The sequence below is a fragment of the Solanum tuberosum genome, unplaced genomic scaffold (genome assembly GCF_000226075.1).
Source record: "Solanum tuberosum cultivar DM 1-3 516 R44 unplaced genomic scaffold, SolTub_3.0 scf00246, whole genome shotgun sequence".
Taxonomy (NCBI): Eukaryota; Viridiplantae; Streptophyta; class Magnoliopsida; order Solanales; family Solanaceae; genus Solanum; species Solanum tuberosum.
The window spans coordinates 594,871-619,743 of NW_006239169.1; the positions used below are offsets into that span (position 1 = coordinate 594,871).

Below are 24,873 nucleotides of genomic sequence, written 5' to 3' on the forward strand. Positions count from 1 at the left end.
GGAGGGGGGGGGTTAAGTTGGAGCACTTCATATCGTATTCTAGAATTCAACAGGCTGACATGAAACATACCAATCATTTTAAATGAATTTGCAAAAGATTTACTGATAAAGAGCTCAGAAAAATGTTGGAATGAGAAACTTACGGTCCAATTTTTCACCAACACCAAGAACTTCTTGTACATTTCGAGTCATTATCTGATGAACTTCATAAAGTTCATCATTCAACTTTGCAACATTGCGTTGAGTTCTGGTATCCTGGTACAGTTTCTTCGTCTTCTGTATGAATGTATCTTTTAAAAATAGGGAAAATAATATATTGGAAGAACAGAAAATTAGTTTTTAACAAAAGAAAATTGGAAAATTGAAAAAGGATAGTGTAAAGGAAAATGCTTACCAAATTTGATAAAGGCATAAGGTCTAGCAGCAGTTTCAATTTGACTTCCATTGACACGCTCAAACTCCGTCTTAAGGTCTTCTAGGTACTGAAAGGCAAGTTTCTTTGGATAAGAGCGATCACACATTGTCAGATAGCAAACGCGCCCTTCAATGATATAGCTGAGAACTTGGGTTAAGAGAACAGTACATTCACATTTCCCATAAGGCACATTTACAATTGGGTTGAGAGGACACAAAGTAGAGCTAGTGGTGATTTAGAAAGTAAGCAAATGAAATAGCAGCAGCAACAGAGAAAACTTGGAAAGTCACAATCCACATCATCCCAAAGATTTCACATTCTGATGGTCCTAAATTTTAATAGAAGCTTGGTGATATTTATTATTCTCTTGGTTATTTTCTTTTGGGTATTATAACTCCCAATCCTCCATCCCAGGATATAAACAGTGGTTCCCACAGTGCTCCCTTGGTGACCTGAACCTCCAAGCTCATGATTAAAGTTGGAAGCCCTTTCCACTAGACTACGCCTCCCTTGTCCTTTGGTGCTATCCATAAATCCAGAAAAGAATTAGCAACAAGTGCTTATAAAACATATTAAATGCATATCAAGTGGAGAAGCTACTAAGCAGACAAAAGAAATAGATCTGCATAAGCGATATCGACAAACTTGTTTTTTGTTCCTTTTGTTGGTTTTATTTTTAACTGCATCATCCATATTTATCAGCATATATACATCCAATATGGGAATTTCACTTATCAAAAGAATTAAGCTGGAGGAAACCTCATTAATTGTTTAGTACCTGATCCTAGTTTTCCCGGAAACTCACAACAATAAGAATAACAGAGTCCATCATAGAGTTTTCTTTAAATTACAAAAATAAAACTACAATACAGATTTTGCTTCTTTTGATAGGCATCCTAAATGGAATCTTCAAATTGAAAAACTCTGTAGACTGTTTCCACATAGAATTGCGATGATGACTCATTACAAGTTGGCAGAAGAGCAGAAATAGGGCCAACTGAATGTTCGAGAAGTTCCTAACAACTCCGCTCCCGCCCCTAAACTAAAAGAAGTAAGATTCACCAAGTTTGTAAAGAAAGCTTTTTCTTTCCTAGAGAGGAAAATCGAGGAATCATAGTTTGAGCATAGGTAACTCAATGAGGCTATTAGGAAAAGACCAGTAAGTGCATGAACTTCCTTATCTTGCAGTCATCTTGTTGAACAAAGAAGTTATTACTAATTATTTACAGAAATTTCCATTTAGCATCCGAAGAGATATAATTATTACTGTAAATAAAAACAATATGGAAACAATAAGAGGATACTGGAAAATGTAAGGTCCACTTTCAATGGACATCCTTGATGCCTCATTATGGCCCATAGAGAGGTTCTTGAATAAGGACTTGACTTGCTGTTTGTAGTAATCAGCATCTGGAACATCACGGCTATCATCCAGCCCCTCAGCTAATGGAAGGCCATCCGTTACACGAGCAATCATAGTCAACTTCACCATCTTCCTTAAACAAGCGAACAACTACAACCAACCAGAAAAAGGTAGACATTAACAAACATATAGTTTGAATACATAGAAACTACAAATTTTCCATGCTTTTCGGCTGCTAATTCCAAAACCTTGGATCAAGACTTATTGGACACAAAGTTCCTAGTTTACATCTCAGCTCACTGCCTACTTAAGGGTGTATATGAGTGAGAGGGTGAGAGAGACAAAGAGAGTATCTTTATTAATTAAGTTGTTTATCTCAAAGTTTGTCCTCTAACACACTACAGCTTTTTAACTCGTATTCGGAAGTTTTTACTATTTTGATCTTGTTTGATAATTAGCCTGAGATCTGATTTAGACTTTAAGCATATGTTTCAGAAAATTTATGTTTGCACCAAGTGCGTCACTCAAAAATTGTAAAGCATGCACGACTTCCTTAAATCACTATTCAATGTACAAATTCTTCAGTGCAAGAAAGAATCGCCATGAAAAGTACCAACTCCAAGATAGATGAATCCAAATGCTCGAGTTAGAGAGCTTCAGATGATGAATAGAAAACTTGATCCTGGTATGGCAACAAAGACAAAATAGTGCATCAATTAGAGCCATTCAAACGTGAAGAATGCAAAAAGAAGCAAATGATTTTCAATCAATTTAGCACTACATATCTTTAGGTTCAGTCAGCCTCTAGAGTCCAACCATATTCTAGTGGTATTCATCTCATTCCTGCTCTATATAACACAGGCCCACAAATGATATTAACTTATGTATTATGTCCTGATCAATGCAAAAGTTTGCTACCTTAACTATTAAAACAATAACATCAACAACAATGCATTGCTCAAGTAACCAATTTCAACAGACAATATAGAGGGTCTCATGGGTCCATCCAATGTTGAAGCACAGATCTTCATAGAAAAGATTTTTCCCGCAACGCCTTCCCCGTGAACTTCTTACTCTAAAGAGCTGCTCAATCATCAACTATACCTCAATCCCACATCAGCTGGAGCCGACTGTGAATTTGTCGAATACACAATTCAGCTCTATTCAGGCGCATTTCATTCTAATACTAAATAATTTGCTCATTTGGGCAATTTTAGGATATTTTTTCATTTTAGTAGTGGAAACACAGAATTTTGCATACTTTACAGCTAAGAGCCTAAGACCGTTATGCAATCTAACCGAACATATCAAATCTGAGCTAAAATCCGATTAAAATAAGTTTCCTATCAAATGTCGCGGATATTCATCACAAAATGAAAGTAACCTAAACTGAGGGAATTGCATGAGAACACAAAAGGAAAACAAGCATATTTTACATAAATAAATTGAGAGAATTATGTGCGTATATCAAATTACGCACCTATCATACGCGTCGGTGCAGCCTTTGTTGGTTGATCTGTCGAACTTCCGATCGCCGGTTTCCTATTTTGTATGATCCTCTCGTGAACTCCGATCGGTTTCAGCGAAATGAAGGTTGTAATGAATGGGAATTGGGATCGGATTCAGGGAATCGGGTAAATACCCGTCTTCACAAGTATTTCATGGGTCGGAATATTTTGTGAAATTATTTTATTATATTTTTTATATGAAATATTTAATTTAGTATAAATGATGAATAAAATAATTTCAATTTGTTAATATCTTAAATTAAATATGGGATAAATTATTTAAATTTTATGTGAGATTATTATTCTTATCTCACATATCAAATCATCTCTATGAATGATTATTTAGATTTTAAAATTTTAATAATCCTACTTAGGGTGTTTATGATTTGGTTTAAAATACCCTCTTATTGATGTTTTAATTTGGATTGTGATATTATCACTAATTTTACAGAGTTTTTGTTTGATATTAGTAGTAAAATTTCGGCAAACAAAGATGAGGTAAGGTATCAACGTAACTTCACTCAACATATTTCACAATTTTTATTTTTTTTAAAAAAAGACATATTTGTACCAAAAGAAGAAGTAAAAAACAAACATATTTCATTGTTTATTCGAAAATAATCTTTCTCTCTCCACGAGATAGTGATAAGTTTGTGTACACTTTACCCTCCCCAAATCCCACTTATGGATTTCAGTAGGTATGTTGTTTGTTTATTAATTACTCATGTGGAATGTTTAGGCTCCATTTGAACAAATAAGTAATTGAAGTTTGAAAAAAAAAAAACTTTTTGAAGTTAAAATTTGAGGTTCTTGGAAGATTGAAATTGAGTGTCTATGTGAGAGAGGAGGGGAGAGTATTCTGCTTGAAGCAGACAACATATATATATGCATTAAGCATATTATCAAAAAAAGAAAAAAATGCATTAAGCAAAATCATGAAATCAAAATACAAATACAACATAGCCAGTGAAATCCACGAGGGGGGTCGGATAGAATGTACGCAGACCTTACCACTACCTCGTGAACCTAGAGAGGTTGTTGCCGAAATACCCCACCATAAACACAAATAACTCTACTAAATCTGCAACAGAGCTTTATTTACAAGAACTGGCACATCAACCACCATCTAAACAATTAGTACTAACATTCATTCACGCGAAACCATCACAACTTGCTTTCCAATATTGCGACCAGAGAAGAGACCAACTAGAGCACTCGGAGCACTTTCGAGGCCTTCAGCTACATCTTCCACGTACACAACCTTACCAGCTTTGATTTGCAGAATGATCATTTCCAAATATTTAGGGTAAAGATGATAGTAATCAAAAACAAGAAATCCTTCCATGCGGATTCGTTTTGAGATGAGACAGAACAAGTTGTGCACTCCTTCAGTCTGCTCAAGGTTGTATTGTGAGATCATCCCACACACAGCAATACGACCATGGATTTTCATATTCAGAAGAACTGCATCAAGCATCTTCCCTCCAACATTCTCAAAGTAGATGTCAATTCCATCAGGGAAGTGCCTCTTCAAAGCCGCGTCCAAATCCTGCTCCTCTTTGTAGTTAAAAGCTTCATCAAAACCAAATGTGCTCTTCAACCGATCAACTTTTTCTTTACTTCCAGCACTACCAACAACATAGCAACCCAACATCTTTGCAAATTGCCCAACAAGCTGACCAACTGCTCCGGAAGCAGCTGAAACAAAGACAGTTTCTCCCTTTTTAGGAGAGCAAACCTCGTAAAAACCAGCATAAGCAGTCAGACCAGGCATACCGAGGATTCCTGTATAGTAGGAAAGAGGCACATCCTTGTCACGAATTTTAAACAGAGTCGGAGTAGCTGTTACAATACTATACTCCTCCCATCCAGTCCTTCCCAAAACTAAGTCACCTTTCTGGAAGTTCGAATCACCAGACTCCAAAACTTTAGCCACTCCATATCCCGTGATAGGAGAGCCAGGAGTGAAGGACTCAACATAGCCCCCCTCAAATTTCTTCATGCGGTTACGCATGTAAGGGTCACATGACAAGAAAAGATTCTTCAAAACCATCGCATTAGAACCTTCTGGAACATTCAATTTAATGGTGGTATTTTTTAATTCCATGTCTGATTCCTTAAGGTAACTGGTGACATAGTGTTTCAGAATGACCTGTTTGTTGCTCACTTCTTCTGCCATTTCTCGCTTCTTCCGTGTTCAATGTGAATGACGGGTTGTGGTAAAAGTGATAATTGTCCTGAGATTCAATTTTCGCTTTAAGCATGAAGTTTCAGAAAACCATCCAAATGCAGTATTCAAAATTTGTGAAGGATGTAGGACATCCTCTACACAAAAACTCGTTTTAAATTAACATAGCTAACTGCTAAGCAATAAAATCATTTTTCCCCTCCCATTTTCAATTAATTTGTATACCATCATCTAAAGAAAAAAGTGACAACAAATCGGGGTGAAGTGAGTATTCCGTTGTATGATTCTTGTACTACTCCCAAGAACGCTAGGAAATGATCAAATGAAGTGTTTTACAAATTGGGATCAAATGATCTTGTCTGTATTTACAAGTTCTATTCATATTCTAGTAGCGTGGACAGGAGCTTGAAGTCATATAATTGTGTCATTAATGGGGGTACAATTTTAAGCCTAAAAATAACATCAAAGGAAAATTTAATTCAATAGGTGCCACAAGGACATTTTTGAGCAATTTTCAATACGTTAAGGACATATTTGACCCTTTTCTGTTAAAAAAAAATAACATCAACTGCAATGCAATATTAACAAGTTTGAACTAGCCAATTTCAATAAACAATCCATCCAATGTTGAAGCTCTTAGAGGTTTTCATAAAATAGATTCTTCCTCGTTGAACTTTTCTCTAAGAGCTGCCCAACCGATCAACTATCCCCAACTGTGAATTTGTTGGATATACCATTCAGCTCTATTAAAGTGAATTTCATTCTAACATCTAAAGGTTATGACCTAATGGTCAATGAAGTGTGCTGAGAACCATGAAGTCCCAAGTTCAAACTCCAACAAAAATACTTCTTGGTGGGAGGTGACAGCTACAGGTATCCCGTGGAATTAACTGAGGTGAATTTCATTCTAGTACTAAATAATTAGTTCATTAGGGCAATTTAGGATAAATCTTCATTTTAGTTGCTCTTAGACTGACTTCAATGAAAACACACAATTTTGCATACTAGTCATATCTACAACCAAGACATTTATGCAATCTAAGTGAAAAAATCAAATCTGAGTGTTATAAAAAAGCTTCCTGGGAATAATCATCACAAAATTGAAGTGACCTAAACGTACTGCAGAAATTTTATGAGAACAAAATAGGCAAACAAAACACATTTACATAAATAAATTGAAAGAATTATCAAGTTACCCTTTGTTTGGTGAACTGCTGTACTTTCGATCTTCGAATTTTGATTTTGTATGGTCCTCTCGTGAACTCCGATCAGTTTCAGCAAAATGAAGCTTGTAATGAATGGGAATTGGGATCGGCATACATGGAGTCAGGTAAATGTTTACCCCTCTTCACAAATCACAAGTACTAGACTAAGGAGTGAGAATTTTGGATTTTTTTTAAAAAAAAATTGTGGTGGTGGTGGTGCTAGTTCTGGTGTCCAACGTCTATATTGGAGTTAAAACTAAATTTAGATGATTTGTAGTTGTAGTAATACTTTGGCTTTATTTGTTTTCATTAACAACAAGATGTCTAAATATGAATGATTAAGATATTATTTTCAGTTTTGAACATTGAATAATTGAGAGGTTTATTTTTCAACATTTGAATATGGGTAACTTGTTTATCAGTAAATGTATTCCATTCAAATAAAAAGTAATTGAATATTAAAAATATATAGATTTAATAAAATAAAATTATTACTTGATTTTTAAAAAAAATATTGACGGCAGTGTTAGTCAAATGAATATGTGGTGATTGATGATGTGTTAGTGACGTTGTTGGTTGTGATGGTGGAGATGGTTGGTAGTAGGGATCAACCACAATAGTAATAGTAATTGATAGTGGCGGTGGGGCATCAGTGATGGAGATGAAAGATGTGACAATGATTGATAGTAATGGCAACTAATAATCGTGATGATAGAATGATTAGAGTTCGGAACCTAAATGATGTGATTAAAAACCACAAATTAATATACAAAAACACACTTTTTAGTGAGTTATACGAAACTTGATTTACCGCTCTCGTTAAAATCCGTTTGATTATTTATTTATTTTGAAGGGATTACACAACGCACTATTACTCTCAACATAATTTTTAATTAAATTGAATAATTATAAATTACTTGTCAAGAACTTGATCATAAAATTAGAATTCCCTTAAGAAAGGGCACATACTCGTCTAATATGTTTATAAAATATGGTGCTTATACTAACTTGCTGAGAATTTCTAAACTCACATGAGTTTATCCCAAGTCTTTCTTTTAGTATCTTTTCCCTTCAACATTTTAGATCTAAACGTGCCTCTGAAAATCTTAATTGACCACTATCAAAAACGTAGAAAAAGTAGGATAGACAGTTGATCAAATTTAATATAAATCACACGTGAACAATAAATAAAGTCGCGTCACATGATTCCTTCATCTAAGATTTCTTGGGAAGAGGACTACTACAACTTTTTAAAGACCCATAAGGTGGGTGGCCTGCCTTGCCTTTCTACTCTTTAATTAGGTTACATTTGGTCGAGAAATCTCATTATATATGGATTTCCTTTTTGGCTGCCAACTTCAACAGTCATCATAGCAAAATATTCATTTCTCCTTTGGCCTTTTCTGCATAACTGATTAAAATACACTACATTGGCCTAGTATATTTCCCAAGCAAAATCAGCACAAGATCAACCACCATCTAATCAGAAAAGTACTATTACAAAGTATTATGGGATTCGTTTTCGTGAAGTATAATCCTATATATATATATATAAGTACTTTCATATAGATGTGTCATTTCTAGCATAATATGCTTCTCTAAAGCAAATAATATACGCGTTGATCCCTACTTAGTTGGAATCAGCTGCACTTGTTTCGTGCTATTCAGAAGTGTTCAGATGATTCGTCATAGTTAGGTGGACGATTAATTAAGCTGGAGAAGCAGGGCACATGCTGAATTACTTGAAACTTTGATTATTCAAGAATTTTGCATGTGCTCTAGCTCTCCAGCTTAATTCTCCCGCCAATTCCTTCATTCAAATCTCATGTTACGTTGAGTTCAGGTAAGTCCTCGTTAATTCAATATAGTCTTTAGCCACCATTCTCTTCATGTACATGAAATATTAGATCTACAATTACTCGTGAATAAAGTAGCTAAATCCTGAACATAAACCCAACTTGTGATATTTACAAAAATCAAGCTTTGATACGTACTATACATGTATAGTACGTATTACATTGAAGTTGAAGAATGCTCTAACTGTCAATATTACAATAACATTAAGCCAGAGGGAACTGTTCTCTCAAGGCTATAAACAATCTTATATACCGAAACAGCAAGAAATAAAGCACAAGCAAGGCCTAACGAGCCCAATGATACGTATTATATATGTACAAGAATAAAGTGTATTTAGATGATTATAGGCTGTACATAGCACACACATACCTCAAGCTCTGGCTGAAAAAAATACAATGATTTGAAAATGTGTGTCATCAAGACAATTCCATGTGTTTTACATATCGCTGGAACCTTTGTCCTTCAAGATACTTATCTTGGCTTCGAGTCCTTTCCTTTGCTTCTGAATGACGATAAAGAAAAGAATGATCTTGGAGCTGTGAAATGGTAAATAAATTAAAGTTAACATGTAAATACTTGAATTACTGAAGCACAAAAACTTGTACAAGCTTCAAACTGATTTGTGCAATACAAAATATTGAAAAGTTCAAGATTTGTTAAATATCTGATGATATACTGTTTCATTGTTGATCAATGTAATACATCTTTAAGGCATTGGCTAATAAGAAAGACATATAAGATGATGATGAAACAACTGTACTTCTTATGCTTCTCCCTTCGTTTCAATTTGTTTGTTTGGTTTTGTCTTAACATGGAGCTTAAGAAAGTAAAGAAACTTCTAAATTTTGGTGGTCTTAAACTAAAGATAAATATACCAAATGTCCTTTAATCTTGTGGTCTTAAACATGCTATGTGGAAAGTTGAAATTAAAGAGTTGTCAAAAAAGGAAAGATGCTTCCTTTTTGAATCGGACTAAAAAGAAAGTAAGTCAAACAAATTGAAACGGAAGAAGTAATAGATAGGAGAGTACACTTTGACTCAGGAAGTATATAGATAGTTGCATAAAAAAATGAGAGCTGCTGTGCACAATTGTTTTTTTTAAGGTATGAAGAGTGTCAACTACGCCGATGGAGGGAGGCTCTTACTCTTTCGTTTCTTCTAATGGTGGAATTTATAGGATTAAACAGAAAACACAGAGGAATAAGTTGAAAAACACCAATTATATTCTATATGTTCACCCTTTATTGAGCTTCCTGATAAATGATTCTCCCTCGGTTTGAAGTTAGCTGGAGGTGCCGGAATAGACCTGTGCAAGGATTGAACTGCCAGAAATAAAGTACATTGAGTCAGTTAATTAAAATCAATGAGCTTCTGACCAAAAGTTGTTAAGGATTACTGAATAATAAGATCACATGAAAAGGTGTACTCATAAGCAAAATAAAATAGAAAAAAAACATTAGCTTAACCTTCCCAAAGATGCTCATTTACATTTACATGGCTTCAAGTATACCAACAAACAATTGCAACAGTTGTTTGTTATTATTCAGATAAGTCCGATTTGAAACAATTAACAACTAAAGAAGTTTTATCAATTTTCGGGAAGCCATTGAATATTAATCAAAAGGAAACATCATATCTTACCTCGTTCGTTTAAAAGCACATCCTCATATAAGCTATCATTAGAGCAATGGCGACTATCATGTCCATTTCTTGTGCAATCATCTCCTTTAGAGGTAGTTGCAGCAATCCAGTCTTTAACCAGACTATCTGCGTCAGGGTTTTTCCTCCCAAACTTTAGTAATCGCTTAAATCCTCTGGCCTTATCCTTCCGTGAAAGACTTTGAGAAGATTTTATGATATTGATTGGATTCTGAGCTGTCGTTCCCCATTTCTTCCTCGTTCTAGTAGCACCATTCGCCTGTGTTGAACTCAGAAAATGTGAATCCCAGGATGTAGGACTTCCCACAGGAGAGTCTAAAGCATCAACATCAGATATCTCATGAGTCTGTGAGACAGGACTATTTAGGAAGTTGGAAGGCACAGAAGAAGGTGAATATCCGGCTTCCGAAGCATAGCAAACTTGAGAAAGTGATCTCAGTAAACGTCTATTTTCTGGTCCAGGACTTTTCTTCTCCATCTCATGACTCGGTCTTGGTGCCCCAATATCAAAATTTTCCTCAACTGCAGATATCATGTTCTCAAATTCATCCACATCTCTACCCATTGAGTCCTCAGAATCCAATTCCATGTCATCAACATCCTCACCATCGTTGTGCGTAAACGTAGATGCAATGTTAGAACCCCTTGTTGTCTCAGTCAAACCACCTCTTGAACTGAAATCAGCATCTTTTCCCTTCTTTAGTGAGGTCTTTGTATCCGAAATGTTGGAAAATTTATCACTGAGACTCTGTCCCATCTTGTCCTTCACAGATTTAGGAGGTGCTGACATTACACACTTAGGACTTTGTTCCATTTTGTCTTTGTCAAATTTGAGAGGTGCCAACATAACACCCTCAGAATTCATAGCAGAGCTTTTTCTTAAGGACTGTGAGTGCAGTAATTTGCTACGCGAATAAGGTGCACGAGGAGTTGTTTTACCAGCTGGAGAATAAGGCTCAGCATTTTCCTTTCTCATGTAAGACAAGTTTGGAACGGATCGTGCAAGTGGACTTTCAGCTTGAGATTTTCGCTGACTGGAAGGACTACTAGAAACCTTCATAGGAGACCTCGGAACAGATGCTACTACTATGTTCCGAGGTTTGGATGAAGGTTTGATAGGTAAATTTTGTTTCTTCCTCGGAGCAGTAGTATGCTTAGAAACTTCTTCCAAAGATGTTTCACTAGAAGACCTGAGTACATCATTCCTTTTCTGATTCATGAATTCAGACATATCTTCTCTATCATCACATTGCTGAAAGAGTACTGATTGTTGCTGTCAAATGGAATTAACTTTATTCAATATTCGTGACAAGATTAAAGGGAAAAATATCCAAATCAACTCTAGGATTTAACAAGAAACAGAAATGCCTACATACTGTGAGTGAAAATTGTTGAATCTATGCAACAAAAACAACAACAACAACAATAATATACCCAGTGTAATCCAACAAATGGGGTCTGGGAAGGGTAAAGTGTATGTAGACCTTGGTACAGAGGTTACTTTCAATAAACCCTCAGTAAATTACTACATCTATACAACAACAACGCAAATCAAGTGTAATCCCACAAATAGGGTCTGAAAAGGGTAGAGTGTACGCAGACGATACTCCTACTTTTGAGAGGTAAAGAGGTTGTTTGCTCAGCTAATTGCAGCATGTATACAATAACGGAAAAAAACAACATAACCAGTGTATCCCACAAATATGGTCTGGAGAGGATAGAGCGTACGCATACCTTATCTCCTTCCTTGACAAGTAGAAAGCCTAACTATTTCCGATAGACCCCCAACTGATTATTACATCAATTAGTAAGTAAACTAAAGGAACTAGAATTATACCTGGTCTCTGCTAAAGATTGAGCTGGAGCTAAACGATCTGCGTCTCTCAATACTCTTCATTTGAGCTGTACTCCTCTCAAGACAATCCTCCATAGCCCTCAGCTTCGCTTCCTTCTCCGCTCCTTTAGTATTCCATTCATCCCTAAGTTTCGCATCCCTTTTCTGCATATACATATCATAGAATTTCCCCGGAGAACCCGCAAAACCAATTAACTCATGATCAGAAGAGTTTTTATCTATATTAATACTATCATTATCAAATACTTGATCCTCCAGAAAGGCGCCGCCGGCATTGTCAATAGCTGATGGCCAGCTTTGCATGTGACCATGCCTACTAGTTTTGCTTCTGGTAAAATAATTAGATTGATAATTTCCAGCTGACGTAGGAGTGCGCAATTGATGCTCTGCGAAAAGCTTTTCGAGTTCATTTGCTTTTATTTTCAACTCATCATTCAGCTCCTGGTTTCCTTTTGATTGCCGCACCCTTCGAAATTGCTCCACAGACGGTATGATTAATGAATTGATTCTTTCATTTGCCATATGAGACGATGGGTACGACATTATCCTTCCCTTTTATAATACGAATATGGGTGTTGTGACGATGGTTGATGGATGAGGAGGAGTGTTAAATCTCCTCCTCGTTCACCTCGTGATTATCAACAATGGTGACCTTTGTATTGCTTTTGTGGTGATCAAGTTAAATGTTCAATTCTCAGGTACGTAGCAATGGGGAAGGGAGGGAGGAGAGGATATTGGGATGATGACACGTGGAGGGTTGGGATTAGTCTACGTAAGAGGGGGTGTTGCTGTTGTTGTGTTGGGAGGGATTCTCGGCAAGGTAGAATGGGGCCGGGTTGATCCAGTTGGTTCGTTGATCTAGATAAATGGGCCTGGACCTCTTTGATGTACATGTCCCATCCATATATAACAAGGGGATTTTTCACAAATTCCACGGCGTTAAAAAGAGCAAATTACATTTATCCCTATTCTTTTTCTAATTACAAAAATCTCTTTAATTTGGTAGAATTCGTATACATCCCAAAATGTCCCGATTTTAAATACATCGCTCAACGTTCTAATACATCGCGTCTCGATTTCGGATACATCACTTAACTTCGCGGTACATCGTGTGTGTCCTGATACACAGCGTAAAGTGATGTATCCAACTGATATTGCGTAAAGTGACGTATACGATTGATACATTGCGTAAAGTGATGAACCCAAGAATAGGAGAGACTTGAGATTTTTGTAATTTTTTCAAATGGTAGAGAATTTTAAAGAATATGGTAAAATAAGTTGTGTAGTTAGATAATTTTTCAATATGAAAAGACTTCTAATGTTTATTAATCCCACCACGTTACTCTTATTTCATGGTGATCTTTAATTTTTGTTTGTGATCTTTTATTTTTACTTTTATTGCACATTTAATGAATGTTTGTGAGTCAACAGATTTTATATGATTTATAGCTAATTTTGCTTCATGGGGCATAAGTTTTGTGGTATCCGATTTGTAGGGCAAGACTTCTTTAAAACTTTTCTTGGGGCATAAGTTGGTCACTAAACTTATATTATGTGGCATAACTTTTGCCACTAAACTTATCATTGGACATGGTTTATGCCACTAAACTTATGATCTAGAGAAGTATTAGAGGAGCTTGTTAAATTCAAGAAATGCAAATACATAAGATAAAATATCCTTGCATACTATATTATTCATAACCACCTCAAGTTAGAAGAAAATTCACGTGAGCATACTTGATCCAATTTTACATGTTATAAAATGAACCCTATGTTAGGAAAAATATAATTTGTGATACATGAATTGTATTTGATATATGTATAGGAAATTAATTTCTCATATGTATTATTTAGTTTGTTCATGAACTAGGGAAGATGGAAGTTCATGAACTAGATTGGAAAGGTAACAAATATCTAGAATTAAACCATGGTACATGTACTAGAGAGATACATGTCAAACACATTTTTGAAACGATATTGATTGATTATGTAAGTCGAATAGAATAAAAAAAATTATTGTCTCACTTGTCTTCAATAAAGAATTTAATTGTTTGAGAGTGTTTCTCCTCACCTGTTTTTCATCACGTGTTACACTCTAGATCCACAATTGTAAAGGAAGTATGTGTTACAAGCTAAATCAATCCTCATTACAGGTGAGAAATGGAGTTAATTTTCTAGATGGTCATCCAAATATTGTGTCTATAAATACCACTTTTGTGTTTTTTAAAGATAATAAAATCACTCGGTTTTCATTATTTTTCTCAATCCTGATTGACATGTCATGTCATTGAAATCTCATATTGTTTTATAAATAATGAATTTATTAAATTCATTTAGTCAAACTCATGTCTTATACCTGATCAAATATGATGTCGTTACAAAAATACATAAGTGACTGTGGGTAATTCCCAACACTTGAATTACAAACTTGTAGACATAAATAAACTAGGGCCGTATACTTTTCAAATTTAAGTTATATATGTAAAAAAAAAAAATTTTAGCTAAACTTTAGCATGTAATGACATATTAGACACATAAAATGTAAATGGAAATGGAAAGGAATTTGGGTTAAATCTGAAAAAGAACTACGTACTTTAAAAATAATGGAGATGCGGGGGATCGAACCCCGTGCCTCTCGCATGCAAAGCGAGCGCTCTACCATTTGAGCTACATCCCCAATTGATGATTTTCATCGGTTTCCAACTTATTTAACTGTATTATTTGTATCGTCCTTAAATCTCTTTTCGAAAATGACAAACTGGGACGAATGGAGTATTAATTTTGGTAGGGAAAAGGCTCAAATATGCCATCCAATTTTAACAAAGGATCATTTATGTTATCCGTTAAAAGTTGGCTCATGCCATTTCTGTTTGAGAAAAGACTCATCCATGCCAAAATTTGTCAAGTGAAATGGCATAAATGAACTAAATTTTTAACGGATGGCATAGATGAGTCTTTTTTCAAAGTTCGATGAAAAATTTGAACCTTATCTCTTTTTAAAAAAATGATTTTAATGAATGACGTGGCCGTATTATAATTGACCACGTGTAAAAAAAGATTTTGCAAAACGGAAACTATTTTTAGTCAACAAAAAAATGACATGGATGAGCCTTTTCTCAAATGGAGATGACATAAATGAGCCAAACTAGTAAGGATGGCATAAATGAACCTTTTGTTAAAGCTCGGTGATATATTTAAGCCTTTTCCATTTTTAGTAATTCAACTCTGTATCTTTCGTTTGTAATTAAAAAAAAAAAAAAAAACCAAAAAGAGGTCTTTCAACTATAAGCCTTTTCCATTTTTAGTAATTCAACTCTGTATCTTTCGTTTGTAATTAAAAAAAAAAAAAAAAAACCCAAAAGATGTCTTTCAACTATATAATATAAAATAACTTTGCCCTTCGTTGATTTTTTTTTTAATCATAAACCGTGCCTTCATCATTGGTGGGGTGGCTTAAATTTGCCTCTCAATTATGCAAACTAAGAACAAATTTGAACATTGCTTAAATTTGGTCTCAAATGTGCCCTTGTTGAATAATGTTTTTCTTTTTAGCTTCCCACTCTGTGTTTGATACATGTATTGGGGTCTAACTCAATTTGAATCTACGCATTTCATTCTCAAGGGTTCAGACTTGACACCTAAATCAGAGTGAAAGGATCTCAACTATTCCACCACAATCCATGTTAGTTATCATTGAATAACTTACACAAATTTGTCCATCAAACTATTCATAAGAACTACACTCCATGTTATATACACAAAATAAAAATAAAAAGAAGATAATTACACCAATATATTAACTAACTTAGAGCTTCATTCAAGTATTTATTGAAAGAGCATTATTAAGGTGGAGTACATCAAACTCACAACCATATTATGAAAACAAAAATTAAAAAAGCATCACTCCAAACAGATGGAGGAAGCAGTTTATAAGAAAAAAATTAGTTAAAATCTCCTACTTGTAGTTTCTCTCTCCCTGATATTATTAACATAATCATCATCTATTTGATGCAGAGATTCCTTCACTACTCTGGAACCTTCTTATTATTATTTTGGTTATATACACTAATTAATATGTACATATTAGTAATAATTATACACCATTGCAGCAGTCATTTCTTCACACAAAAATAGTTTGTTTGTTTTTCTGTTTCTCTGGTCAACGATCCCAAGCACTCAGCACAATCCTGCAAATATAAAGAGTCAATTACTAAGTTACGCAAAAAAAAAAAAAAAATGCGCGGATTGAATTGACTTTGGATGGATTAAAATGACTGAGTTAATAAATAAATAGATTATTAATCCGCACAAGCCAACTATTAAAAAAATTACCAATCATAGTTGGCAGAAGAAGGTTCCATATTCGCTTTTCCCTTTAGTTGCTTCCTGTAATTCCTCCGTGGTGTACTTGCTATACGAAAATCCAAACGTCAAAAAAAAGAATTAAATTATCAAACATCTAACACCTCAGATTTTATTTTATTAAAAAAAAGTATCATATTTGCTTCTATAATTAGTTTACAAAATATTTTAATGTTAACCTCAACTATAATTTAGAGTCATTCATATACTTATCGTTAACAAATTGTCTCGTATTACAGATTTCAAGCATAAATTGAGTAAATTTTATGTCTAAATCCTTTGAGAAATATTCAAAGAATTAGGATCAAGGAACAACTATAAGAACGATATATATATTAATTTGATTTTAGCTGATATTTATATTATTTTTTTTTAATTTTAAATATGAATAAGTAAATATTTTTGTATAAAATTAAATAAGTATATGCCAAAAGACCTTTAAGTTAAAAGACATGTTTATGATATTTCGTAGCGGAGGTAAAAAAAAATAAGAGGGAAGAAAGTAGAATTAATTGTGGAAAGGGGACTAACGTGCAAATGGGGAATTTGGAGCGCTAGAAAACGCCGGAGAAGATGGACCAGATCCAGAATCCGGCGTAGAATTGCCAGAACGGCCACAAGTTGAGTTGCTACGGAGTATCGTAATGCTCCGGGAAACCGGCATCAGATCGTCGCTAGCGCCGCCGCCACCGCCGTGATGGTGAAGGCCGAGCTTGGTGGGAGACGGCGGAGCACTGCAGGTAGAGCGTCCGGCGAACGAATTGTACTTGCGGAGTTTTCCTAAACCCGATTCCGGTGCCGGGCCGGCAAGTGTGTCGTCCCATAGCTTGTGAAGAAAACCCATTATCAATCAATTAATGAAAAAAACACAAATGATTTGAATAAAAAAAAAACAAAACTCTTAATTAGTAACTTAATTTTTTTTCTTTTTCTTTTCCTAATTTTTTTTTTTAATTTGTAACAACCGTAATTGAGGTGATGCTAAACGTCTGAATATATTATAAGGCGGGGGACACCACCAGAATGCGACTGTTACAAGTTTACAAAGAGAGAGGTAATTTATTAGACAAATTAAAAATTAGTAGATAAAATTAATTTAATTAATCTCATATTATGGTGTTATTAGGCTTTTTATAGAAGATTTTGATGGCTGGGGATATCCGGCTAATATGACTCTCTTTCATTGATACTATTAGTGGTGCATTGTTTAATTTATTTGGGATCTCACATTTTAGTCTAACTCGCAACGAATTTAGAATGCGAGAGGGATTTATCTGAATTTCTCGTTCGTTAAAAAATATAATGTGAGGTATTAAATTTTTATATTCAAAATTATGTAATTTATGAGGGAAAAAAAACACCTTGTCAAGCCCGAAATTGTAGGAGAATTAGTTCAAGGTAACGTGAGATATTTTTATCTTTTTGTTAGAATCACGTCATTATATAAGATTGAAACTCTTGTCTAATGGTTGATGAGGGGGTGGAGTAGGTAATACTCCTTGCGTTTTATTTTAATCGCAAGTATTTAAAGTATTTCTAAATTTAGTGTGAATTATTGATTTTATTTTTAAATTATTATTAGTATTAAAATATTTATTTACTTGATTAATTGAACTTAAATAGATTTTCATCTCGTAAATATGAGTGAAATACACTTCTAAATTCTCGCTAAGTTTAAAGTGTTTTCCATACTTCTCTCAGATTTTTATTCAGAGTCACATGTTCTTACAAGAGTTTGAGATCACTTGTTATGTGGTAGATTAGGGTAAATTTAGAGGTGTTTTCAACTTTTCTCTCAATCTTTTTATTAAGAGTCTCATATTTTTACAAGAGTTTGAAATCATTTGTTATGTCATCTAATAAATTTAAATGTATCTAAGTTTAATTAATCAAGCAGAAAATAATTTTTAAAACGATCAATAATTCAAAAATAAAACTAACCGTCTATACCAAATTTAACCTGTTTTCAATACTTGATGAATTGAATTGTTAATTCAATGGCAAGGAAGGACCCTGAAGAACTTTGGTCCAATTACATGTGGGGTTGATTCCTGCTGGGCGGATTTATTTTTCTGTTGATCAACAGAACACTTCGCGGATAATCAAGACTTCTCTTGGAAATTTTTATAATCGATCGAATATTCGAACTTATATTAAAGCTCTAATTAAATTTAAATTAGAGCATTGCAGACTCCATTTAAAAATAATATTGTCAACAGAATTTTTTTCAATATCCAAAATTCAAACTCAACACCACAATCTAGGTAGATTACTTTCCTAACTTTTCTCATTATGAAAAAGTCGGAAAAGAAAATATCGGTGTTTGATTGTGCATATTTTTATAAGATATCTTTTTAAAATTTACACATAAATAAATCATAAGTATCTCCATAACTATAAAATAATTTCATTAAGAATACATAAGAAATTAAAATTAAATTATTTTAAATTAGAATATTATATTATACTCCCTCCGTCCCATTTTATGTGAGATAGTTTAACTCAACACGGAGTTTAAGAAAGAAGAGAAGACTTTTAAAATTTGTGGTCCAAAATAAATGATAGAAATTTGTGTAGCTGTAAATCATTTCATTAATGGTAAAATAGACATTTTATAGTTAAAAAGTTATTTAATATATAATTGTGTCATCCTTTTTGGGACTGACTAAAAAGGAAAGTAAGTCACATAAATTGGGACAGGAGTATTATTTACTAAGACAAATTAAAAAATGAAAATTATATGTCGACATACTCCGTATGGTAAGATAAGAATGGAAGTAATATTCATTCCTCCACGACAACAAATAAGACACCTTTTTTGTTACCAATTAAAAAAAACCCATACCTTTTCTCAGGCTAATCTACCAAATGAATAAAGTAAGCAGTGACGCACTAGCGGATGTGATTGTTCTTTTCTTAATTAGAGATTTTAAATTTTAAATTTTGGGTATGAAACAATCTTTAGTAGGGACTATGGAGTGTTTCCGCTAAATAGGACCCTAAGCCACACAAATCCAAAATAATCGAGCTCTAATACAAATATTAAACACGGAATTAAAAAACAAAAACAAAAAAGTGATAGAGCTGAACCTTCCACTTGGGGCACATCTCCAAACAAATTGGACCCCACTATCACCACTAGCCACAAGCCACCTTCACCACCCTTTCCAATCATACCCCTATGGATAAATTGTCTCATTTACCCTCACATATTATCATATGAGATAAGATCAAATATTAATTACTATTATTTTTAATATATACATATATAGCCGGAGTTAAATCTCTTATTTCTTCATGTTTACTTATTTATATTTGATTCCTCAAAAATTTCTAGCTCCGCCTCTAACTCAACAACAAAGAGAACTTTTATTTGTAATGAATTCTAGATGATCCCATTTTAAATTAGTCGGAGTAACAAGTTTCAAATGCTAAATAATTAAATAAGATAAATTAAAATAAATCGGCTCATCGTCTTTCCTGGAGTTGGCACAACTCTTTATGATCTCAAAGGGAAGTTCGTATTCCACTTAATAATACATCTTTCGTCTCAATTTATATAACAAAGTAATTTTGATTAAACACCGAATTTAAGAAGAAACGATAAAACATGTGAAATTTATAACTATAAATCATTTTATTAAAAATAAAAAATATATATAAAAAATGAAAGTATATCATGTAAATTGAGAATTTAATAAATCATTTTTGGTATGTGCCACAGATTCTGGAAAATTGACATTATTGATCAATAATGCACAAAAGCTTGTGACAGGCTAGCCTAACCTAACTGAATGACTCTTTCTGATAAGCATAAGCACAAGATTTTTAACAGAATGATCGATCACGCAACTTACAATTGTAAATTAAACAATACTACAATTTAGTTAATCATCACGTATCAGTAAAAATCTCTCATTCATCAAGTTAGGTTAGTTTTACCTTCGCCAACGCATTTGTGACTGTAAACCATCGACTAATGAAAGCAAGGATACATACTTACATATATCAAACGAGTAAAGTTTTGAATAAATTAATACAATACATATTAGTCTTGGTTTGGAGATAACGTAAACGCAAACGCAAACTTCACTCAAATGAAGCGTTATTTACAAAACTTAGCAAGGGAAGACGTTTATGCAGCTTAGTAGGCGCCTCCCATTAAAGAAGGTACATCATCGAAGAACCAGAGGTCCATGGCGTTTCCACCATCCTGAATTGCACTTGTATTGAGGAAGGCATCAACTGATGCATCCCCATTTCCCTCAAGATATGGGATCTGCAAGAACTTCATCTGGGATTCAAAAGCCGATAACTCTTCAGATAGCGTGTTCACAGTGTTACCGTCATCTGTCAATGAAGTGCTGGAACAGGACTTCAGTTTTTTCTCTGGTCTGGCATCTTCATCAAAATGAGTCTCATTGGTTTCGAGAACTTCTGACAGAACAGATGAGATCTCTGGAGTCCTTGCACACGGTTCACCCCAACCGAAATCAGAGCAGTCAAAAGTGTTACTTCCTTCATCAGAGCTGAAGTAAACATTTGTACCAGCTGAAGGGGAAACTGAACCCAGTCCCATATCTCCAGCAGTAAAACACACATTCTCATAGCCGTACTGCTTTGTTGCTGGTTTCTCTTCGAAAAAGCTGAACGATTCATCGGATCCACCATCCAGGTTATTAATATAAGTCATGTCAGGCTGAACTGTGTTCAGGGTTTCCTCACGAAGTGCCTCCTGGGGATTTTGCTTAACAACACGTCTAGAAACAGACACTGGAGCTTCATCAGGAAAGTTCACCTTAGCTTTCTTGCCTCTGATCCTTCGCGCCTCAACATCATAAGCTCTGGCTGCTTCTTCAGCAGAATTGAAAGTTCCAAGCCAGACTCGAATCCCTTTCCTTGGATCACGTATTTCAGCTGCCCACTTACCCCAAGGACGCTGTCTGATACCCCGGTACTGATTCTTCCTCTTTCTCTTGGAGGATCTGTCAGCATCACAGTTTGAATCAACAGATCTCACAGATTTGGAGCCTTTAAAAATAAAATGAATTAACCATCTCAGTCAGTCATAATAGCACCAAAATTCGGAACAATCAATCAGATAGAATGACAAATCAGATACCACGAAAGTGAGAAACATAGAGCACTCATGCAAGGCAGGTTCTCTTATCTCACTAGTACTAGAGATTACTTATCTTTCAAAACACATGCAATAATATGTTCTCTGCTGTTATTTACAGCCAAATTACTTCTATTTATGCTATCAACATCATGTAGCAAATCCTCTGGAGATAGAAAGTTTATCATCTAGAGAATCAGAGTTCATCATCTAGAAAATCTGATATATAAATGACCACTTTACAGTCAAATTGAGTCCAAATTAGGAATCTATGATCCAAAAAACTAGATCTCTCGCAATCTTGGGTTATCATATCAAACAGAATTATAAAAAAACTGACCAAATTCTTTCATCTGGCGCTAACAAACCCTCTGATAAGATGAGAACCGAGGCTACAGGAAACTTTAAGGAGGCCCAAAAATCTAACTTTGTTTGAACACCAACCACAATCCACAATTGCATAAATTACTTAGGATCATCTGTTATCTTAAATGTTCCTTCCTCTATTAATTAGGCAGAAAAATAGCATCTTTCTCCCCTTTTTACAATTCGCAAACATACTATACCCAAAAGTAATCTTTTTTCTCCTCTTAAATGTATATTCACATACTAAAAAGGGGGAAAAATCAATCGAAACCGCAATTTTAAACCCCAAATCACCTAAATCAGTATATTCAACACCAAAATACTCAAACTAAATTAAGCTCTACAAATGAACCACGCAACACTAACCAACTCAGGCGTGTTAGGTAAGACCCAAAATCCTTCCTAATTTCATTGAATCAAATCATTTCGAGTTGATTTTTAAAGCATAAAACGTATTTAAACACGCAAATAAAACAAACAGTTTCAGAAAATCATGGTAACATTTTCAAAAGCTAAAAGGAACTCCTACCTACTAGAAGCTGAAAAAAAAAACAGATGAGAGAAGAGAAAGTACCAAAGGCCTTGACATCCTCATCATCATCAGAGTAATCCTTGAAGTGCTGAAAGTCAGCTTCAAATTCATCTTCAAGGTCAATAAACTTAGACCTCAAGGGCTTTGAGTGGTAATTACTAGGGTTTTTCTTCTTGTTGTTCAGATCGGATGCACCCCATAGAAAGTCGGCCGTTAACCGGCGAGAAATCCGGCTAGGAGGTACCAAATCGGAGATAATTGCACCACCACACATAGCTTTTGCTTTCTTCTCAAAACTGTAAAAAAAAAAAAAAAATTGCAGAGAAATTTTTAATGGAGAAAAAGTTCAATTTGAAGAGAGAATGTACTTTAGTTTTAGGAAGTTTATAAGGAATCAAGTATTTTATATAGAGAAAAAAAGTGGTCCGAGAACTCGGCAGGAACGAGGCGGAGTAAGTTACGTTTCTACCCCTAACGAAGGTGCTCAATTACGTCTTTTTTTTTTTAAACCAAAATACGGATCGATGTCAAAATTAATACGTTATGACATAACTTGTCTCCGTAATTTATTTAAGATCACGAGATTAAGGAAGTATTTCCTTGTAAAATGGGAACCCTAATTTTAAGTTTATAATTTGAAATTAATGTCTTCTTATCAAATCTCAAGTTATGAAAAAATAGAGTTTCAAATTTCAAATTGTTTTTTGTTTTTAAACTAATTTGATCTAAAAATCTATATTCTGAGAATTTTATAGTTTATAAAACTAGACTTGTTAATTTAAGTTTTGTAAAAAAGATAACTCGGGAATGATGTGAATAATTATTTGTAACATGTGAAAACATTATATTAAAAAATAACTAGTTATTATTGTTGTTTTTTAAGATTTGTAAAACTATGTGGATATGAAATCTTGTAATAGCATGTAATTACGTATTTATAAAATAGTTCTTATGATTTTTTGTTACCTTGTTTACAAATTATGATGGCTCAAATTTTGTAATAGCATGTAATTACAAATATGTATTTATAAAATAGTTCTTATGATTTTTTGTTACCTTGTTTACAAATTATGATGGCTCATTTGATAAGAGTTGAAAAGGTTTTGATAAATTTTGCATTTAGTGCTTTAGTCCATATTGATTCATTCAAACTCAATTTAATTACTTGTTTACTACTAAAACTAAAATTAAATTTATCTTTGATTATAAAATTGTATCTTTATTATTTTTGAAATAGAAAAATAGGGAATTTTTTTTTTAAAAAAAGGATAGTGACTAAATTAACTACTTCTGCATTATTTGATTTATCATCTCTGGTTTCCCACAATTAATTTTGTTAAGAAAAATTAAAAAGACAATTTACACATTTTAAAACTATTTTCTCTTTGAAAAAAGTCCCACGATACATCAAATCAGGCGGTGATCAATGAATAAATAATAGTTTAATTTATTATTTTTTAAATATACTAATAAAATTTGATATTTTGAAAATATCTTGTAAAATGACTATAATAATGAGTAGTAAAGTTAAATTATGTAAGATTTATATTTTTTATAAATCTGTTATAAAAGTTAATATTTTTATATTTGAAATTAAAATTATGCAAATACTTATTATTTTTAGTTTCATAAATATTATGATATAATACTTTTTATGCTTAAATAATATTTTGACACATGTTCAATTTCAAAAATCTAAAAAAAAAAACTTTATTTCTAAAAACCCTATCAACTCAAAGGGTCAATGGTTTTGTATCCTTTACAAATTTCTTTTTAATTTTATATTTTCTTATAAAATATTTCCGTATAAATTAAATAAATAATAAAGTACACATGAAAAAATATTTACATAACAATTTTAAATAGTAAATCAATGCCTATTTCCTCTCAAAGTAGTGATCACATCACTAGTAAACAATTTTATGATATTCCTATGTTTTATACTATTTAACTCAACTTGACTTAACAATTTTTTTAAGAAAACTTTTATTATGTATTTATTTGACTAAATGAACTTCGAGCCCTAAGTATGAAGAAAATTTTGCTGGGAGCGCCATCCTCGATTGGGCCCTGCAGAGAGCGATCCAAATTTAGTCGGAGCTCTAGTGTGGGCTCCAAACACCGAGTGAAAAAAAAAAAGACTTCATCAATAATACTGTGCAACTCCATAACATAAAAAAAAAATTAAAAAAAAAGAAAAAGAAAAAAAAGACTCTAATAAACTCTTTTTCATTTATAAAAATTAAAAACTATTTTCAATATAAGAATCAGATAAAATAAAATGAAGCTAGTAATTAAAATATGACTAGTACTCTCCTAGGAGACCTTGATTAGGTCGTGGTGGTATCACCATTTTCACCTAACTTTATGGAAAATATAATAAATAATTTAACAGAAGAGAAAACTCTAGATTTATCAAATAGTAGATTTTACTGCTCCTAAAT

At 33.5% G+C, this 24,873-nt stretch overlaps 5 protein-coding genes and 2 non-coding genes across 11 annotated transcripts in view; 1 reads left to right on the top strand and 6 right to left on the bottom strand.

The window, feature by feature from the left end:
* The window catches only part of LOC102598873 (25.3 kDa vesicle transport protein), a 5,535-nt gene extending 2,103 nt beyond the window's left edge, over nt 1-3,432 (bottom strand). Inside the window, exons 1-5 of one of the 3 annotated variants that reach the window (XM_006357357.2) lie at nt 3,259-3,432; nt 2,396-2,460; nt 1,720-1,928; nt 395-555; nt 144-290 (exon numbers count right to left, since the gene is read on the bottom strand). In XM_006357357.2, coding sequence (XP_006357419.1) covers nt 144-290; nt 395-555; nt 1,720-1,907 — 496 coding nt within the window. In that variant the 5' untranslated portion in view covers nt 1,908-1,928; nt 2,396-2,460; nt 3,259-3,432. Of the gene's footprint in view, nt 1-143; nt 291-394; nt 556-1,719; nt 1,929-2,391; nt 2,461-3,258 lie in introns of all 3 variants that reach the window. The other 2 variants (XM_006357355.2, XM_006357358.2) reach the window with 2 other exon arrangements.
* A 753-nt stretch (nt 3,433-4,185) lies between these two features.
* LOC102599848 (2-alkenal reductase (NADP(+)-dependent)) lies at nt 4,186-6,981 on the bottom strand. The gene is made up of 2 exons (XM_006357359.2): nt 6,671-6,981; nt 4,186-5,523 (listed from the first exon to the last, which is right to left on the bottom strand). The coding sequence occupies exon 2, from the start codon at nt 5,463-5,465 to the stop codon at nt 4,434-4,436; it is 1,032 nt and encodes a 343-aa protein (XP_006357421.1). The 5' UTR covers nt 5,466-5,523; nt 6,671-6,981; the 3' UTR covers nt 4,186-4,433.
* Nucleotides 6,982-8,240: 1,259 nt separating this feature from the next.
* LOC102600185 (uncharacterized) lies at nt 8,241-12,907 on the bottom strand. Of its 3 annotated transcripts, XM_015313435.1 has the most exons (5): nt 12,033-12,907; nt 10,178-11,468; nt 9,775-9,858; nt 8,906-9,038; nt 8,241-8,489 (listed from the first exon to the last, which is right to left on the bottom strand). In XM_015313435.1, the coding sequence occupies exons 1-4, from the start codon at nt 12,591-12,593 to the stop codon at nt 8,953-8,955; spliced, it is 2,022 nt and encodes a 673-aa protein (XP_015168921.1). In that variant the 5' UTR covers nt 12,594-12,907; the 3' UTR covers nt 8,241-8,489; nt 8,906-8,952. The 3 variants fall into 3 exon arrangements, with proteins under 3 accessions (XP_015168921.1, XP_006357422.1, XP_006357423.1); XM_006357360.2 differs by lacking the exon at nt 8,241-8,489 and having other exon boundaries at nt 8,602-9,038; nt 12,033-12,906; XM_006357361.2 differs by lacking the exon at nt 8,241-8,489 and having other exon boundaries at nt 8,602-9,072; nt 12,033-12,906.
* MIR164 (microRNA MIR164) lies at nt 8,394-8,470 on the top strand. Its single transcript, NR_127221.1, has one exon. It is a non-coding gene; the product is annotated as a microRNA MIR164 (primary transcript).
* Nucleotides 12,908-14,654: 1,747 nt separating the features above from the next.
* On the bottom strand, nt 14,655-14,727 carry TRNAA-UGC (transfer RNA alanine (anticodon UGC)). Its single transcript has one exon. It is a non-coding gene; the product is annotated as a tRNA-Ala (tRNA).
* Nucleotides 14,728-15,837: 1,110 nt separating this feature from the next.
* LOC102600721 (uncharacterized) lies at nt 15,838-17,508 on the bottom strand. The gene is made up of 3 exons (XM_006357362.2): nt 16,944-17,508; nt 16,383-16,461; nt 15,838-16,237 (listed from the first exon to the last, which is right to left on the bottom strand). The coding sequence occupies exons 1-3, from the start codon at nt 17,254-17,256 to the stop codon at nt 16,210-16,212; spliced, it is 420 nt and encodes a 139-aa protein (XP_006357424.1). The 5' UTR covers nt 17,257-17,508; the 3' UTR covers nt 15,838-16,209.
* A 3,048-nt stretch (nt 17,509-20,556) lies between these two features.
* LOC102601077 (ethylene-responsive transcription factor RAP2-12-like) lies at nt 20,557-22,703 on the bottom strand. The gene is given in 2 exon segments (NM_001318670.1): nt 20,557-21,443; nt 22,472-22,703. Coding segments are annotated over 2 exon segments (1,119 nt in total).
* Between the last annotated feature and the right edge of the window lie 2,170 nt (nt 22,704-24,873).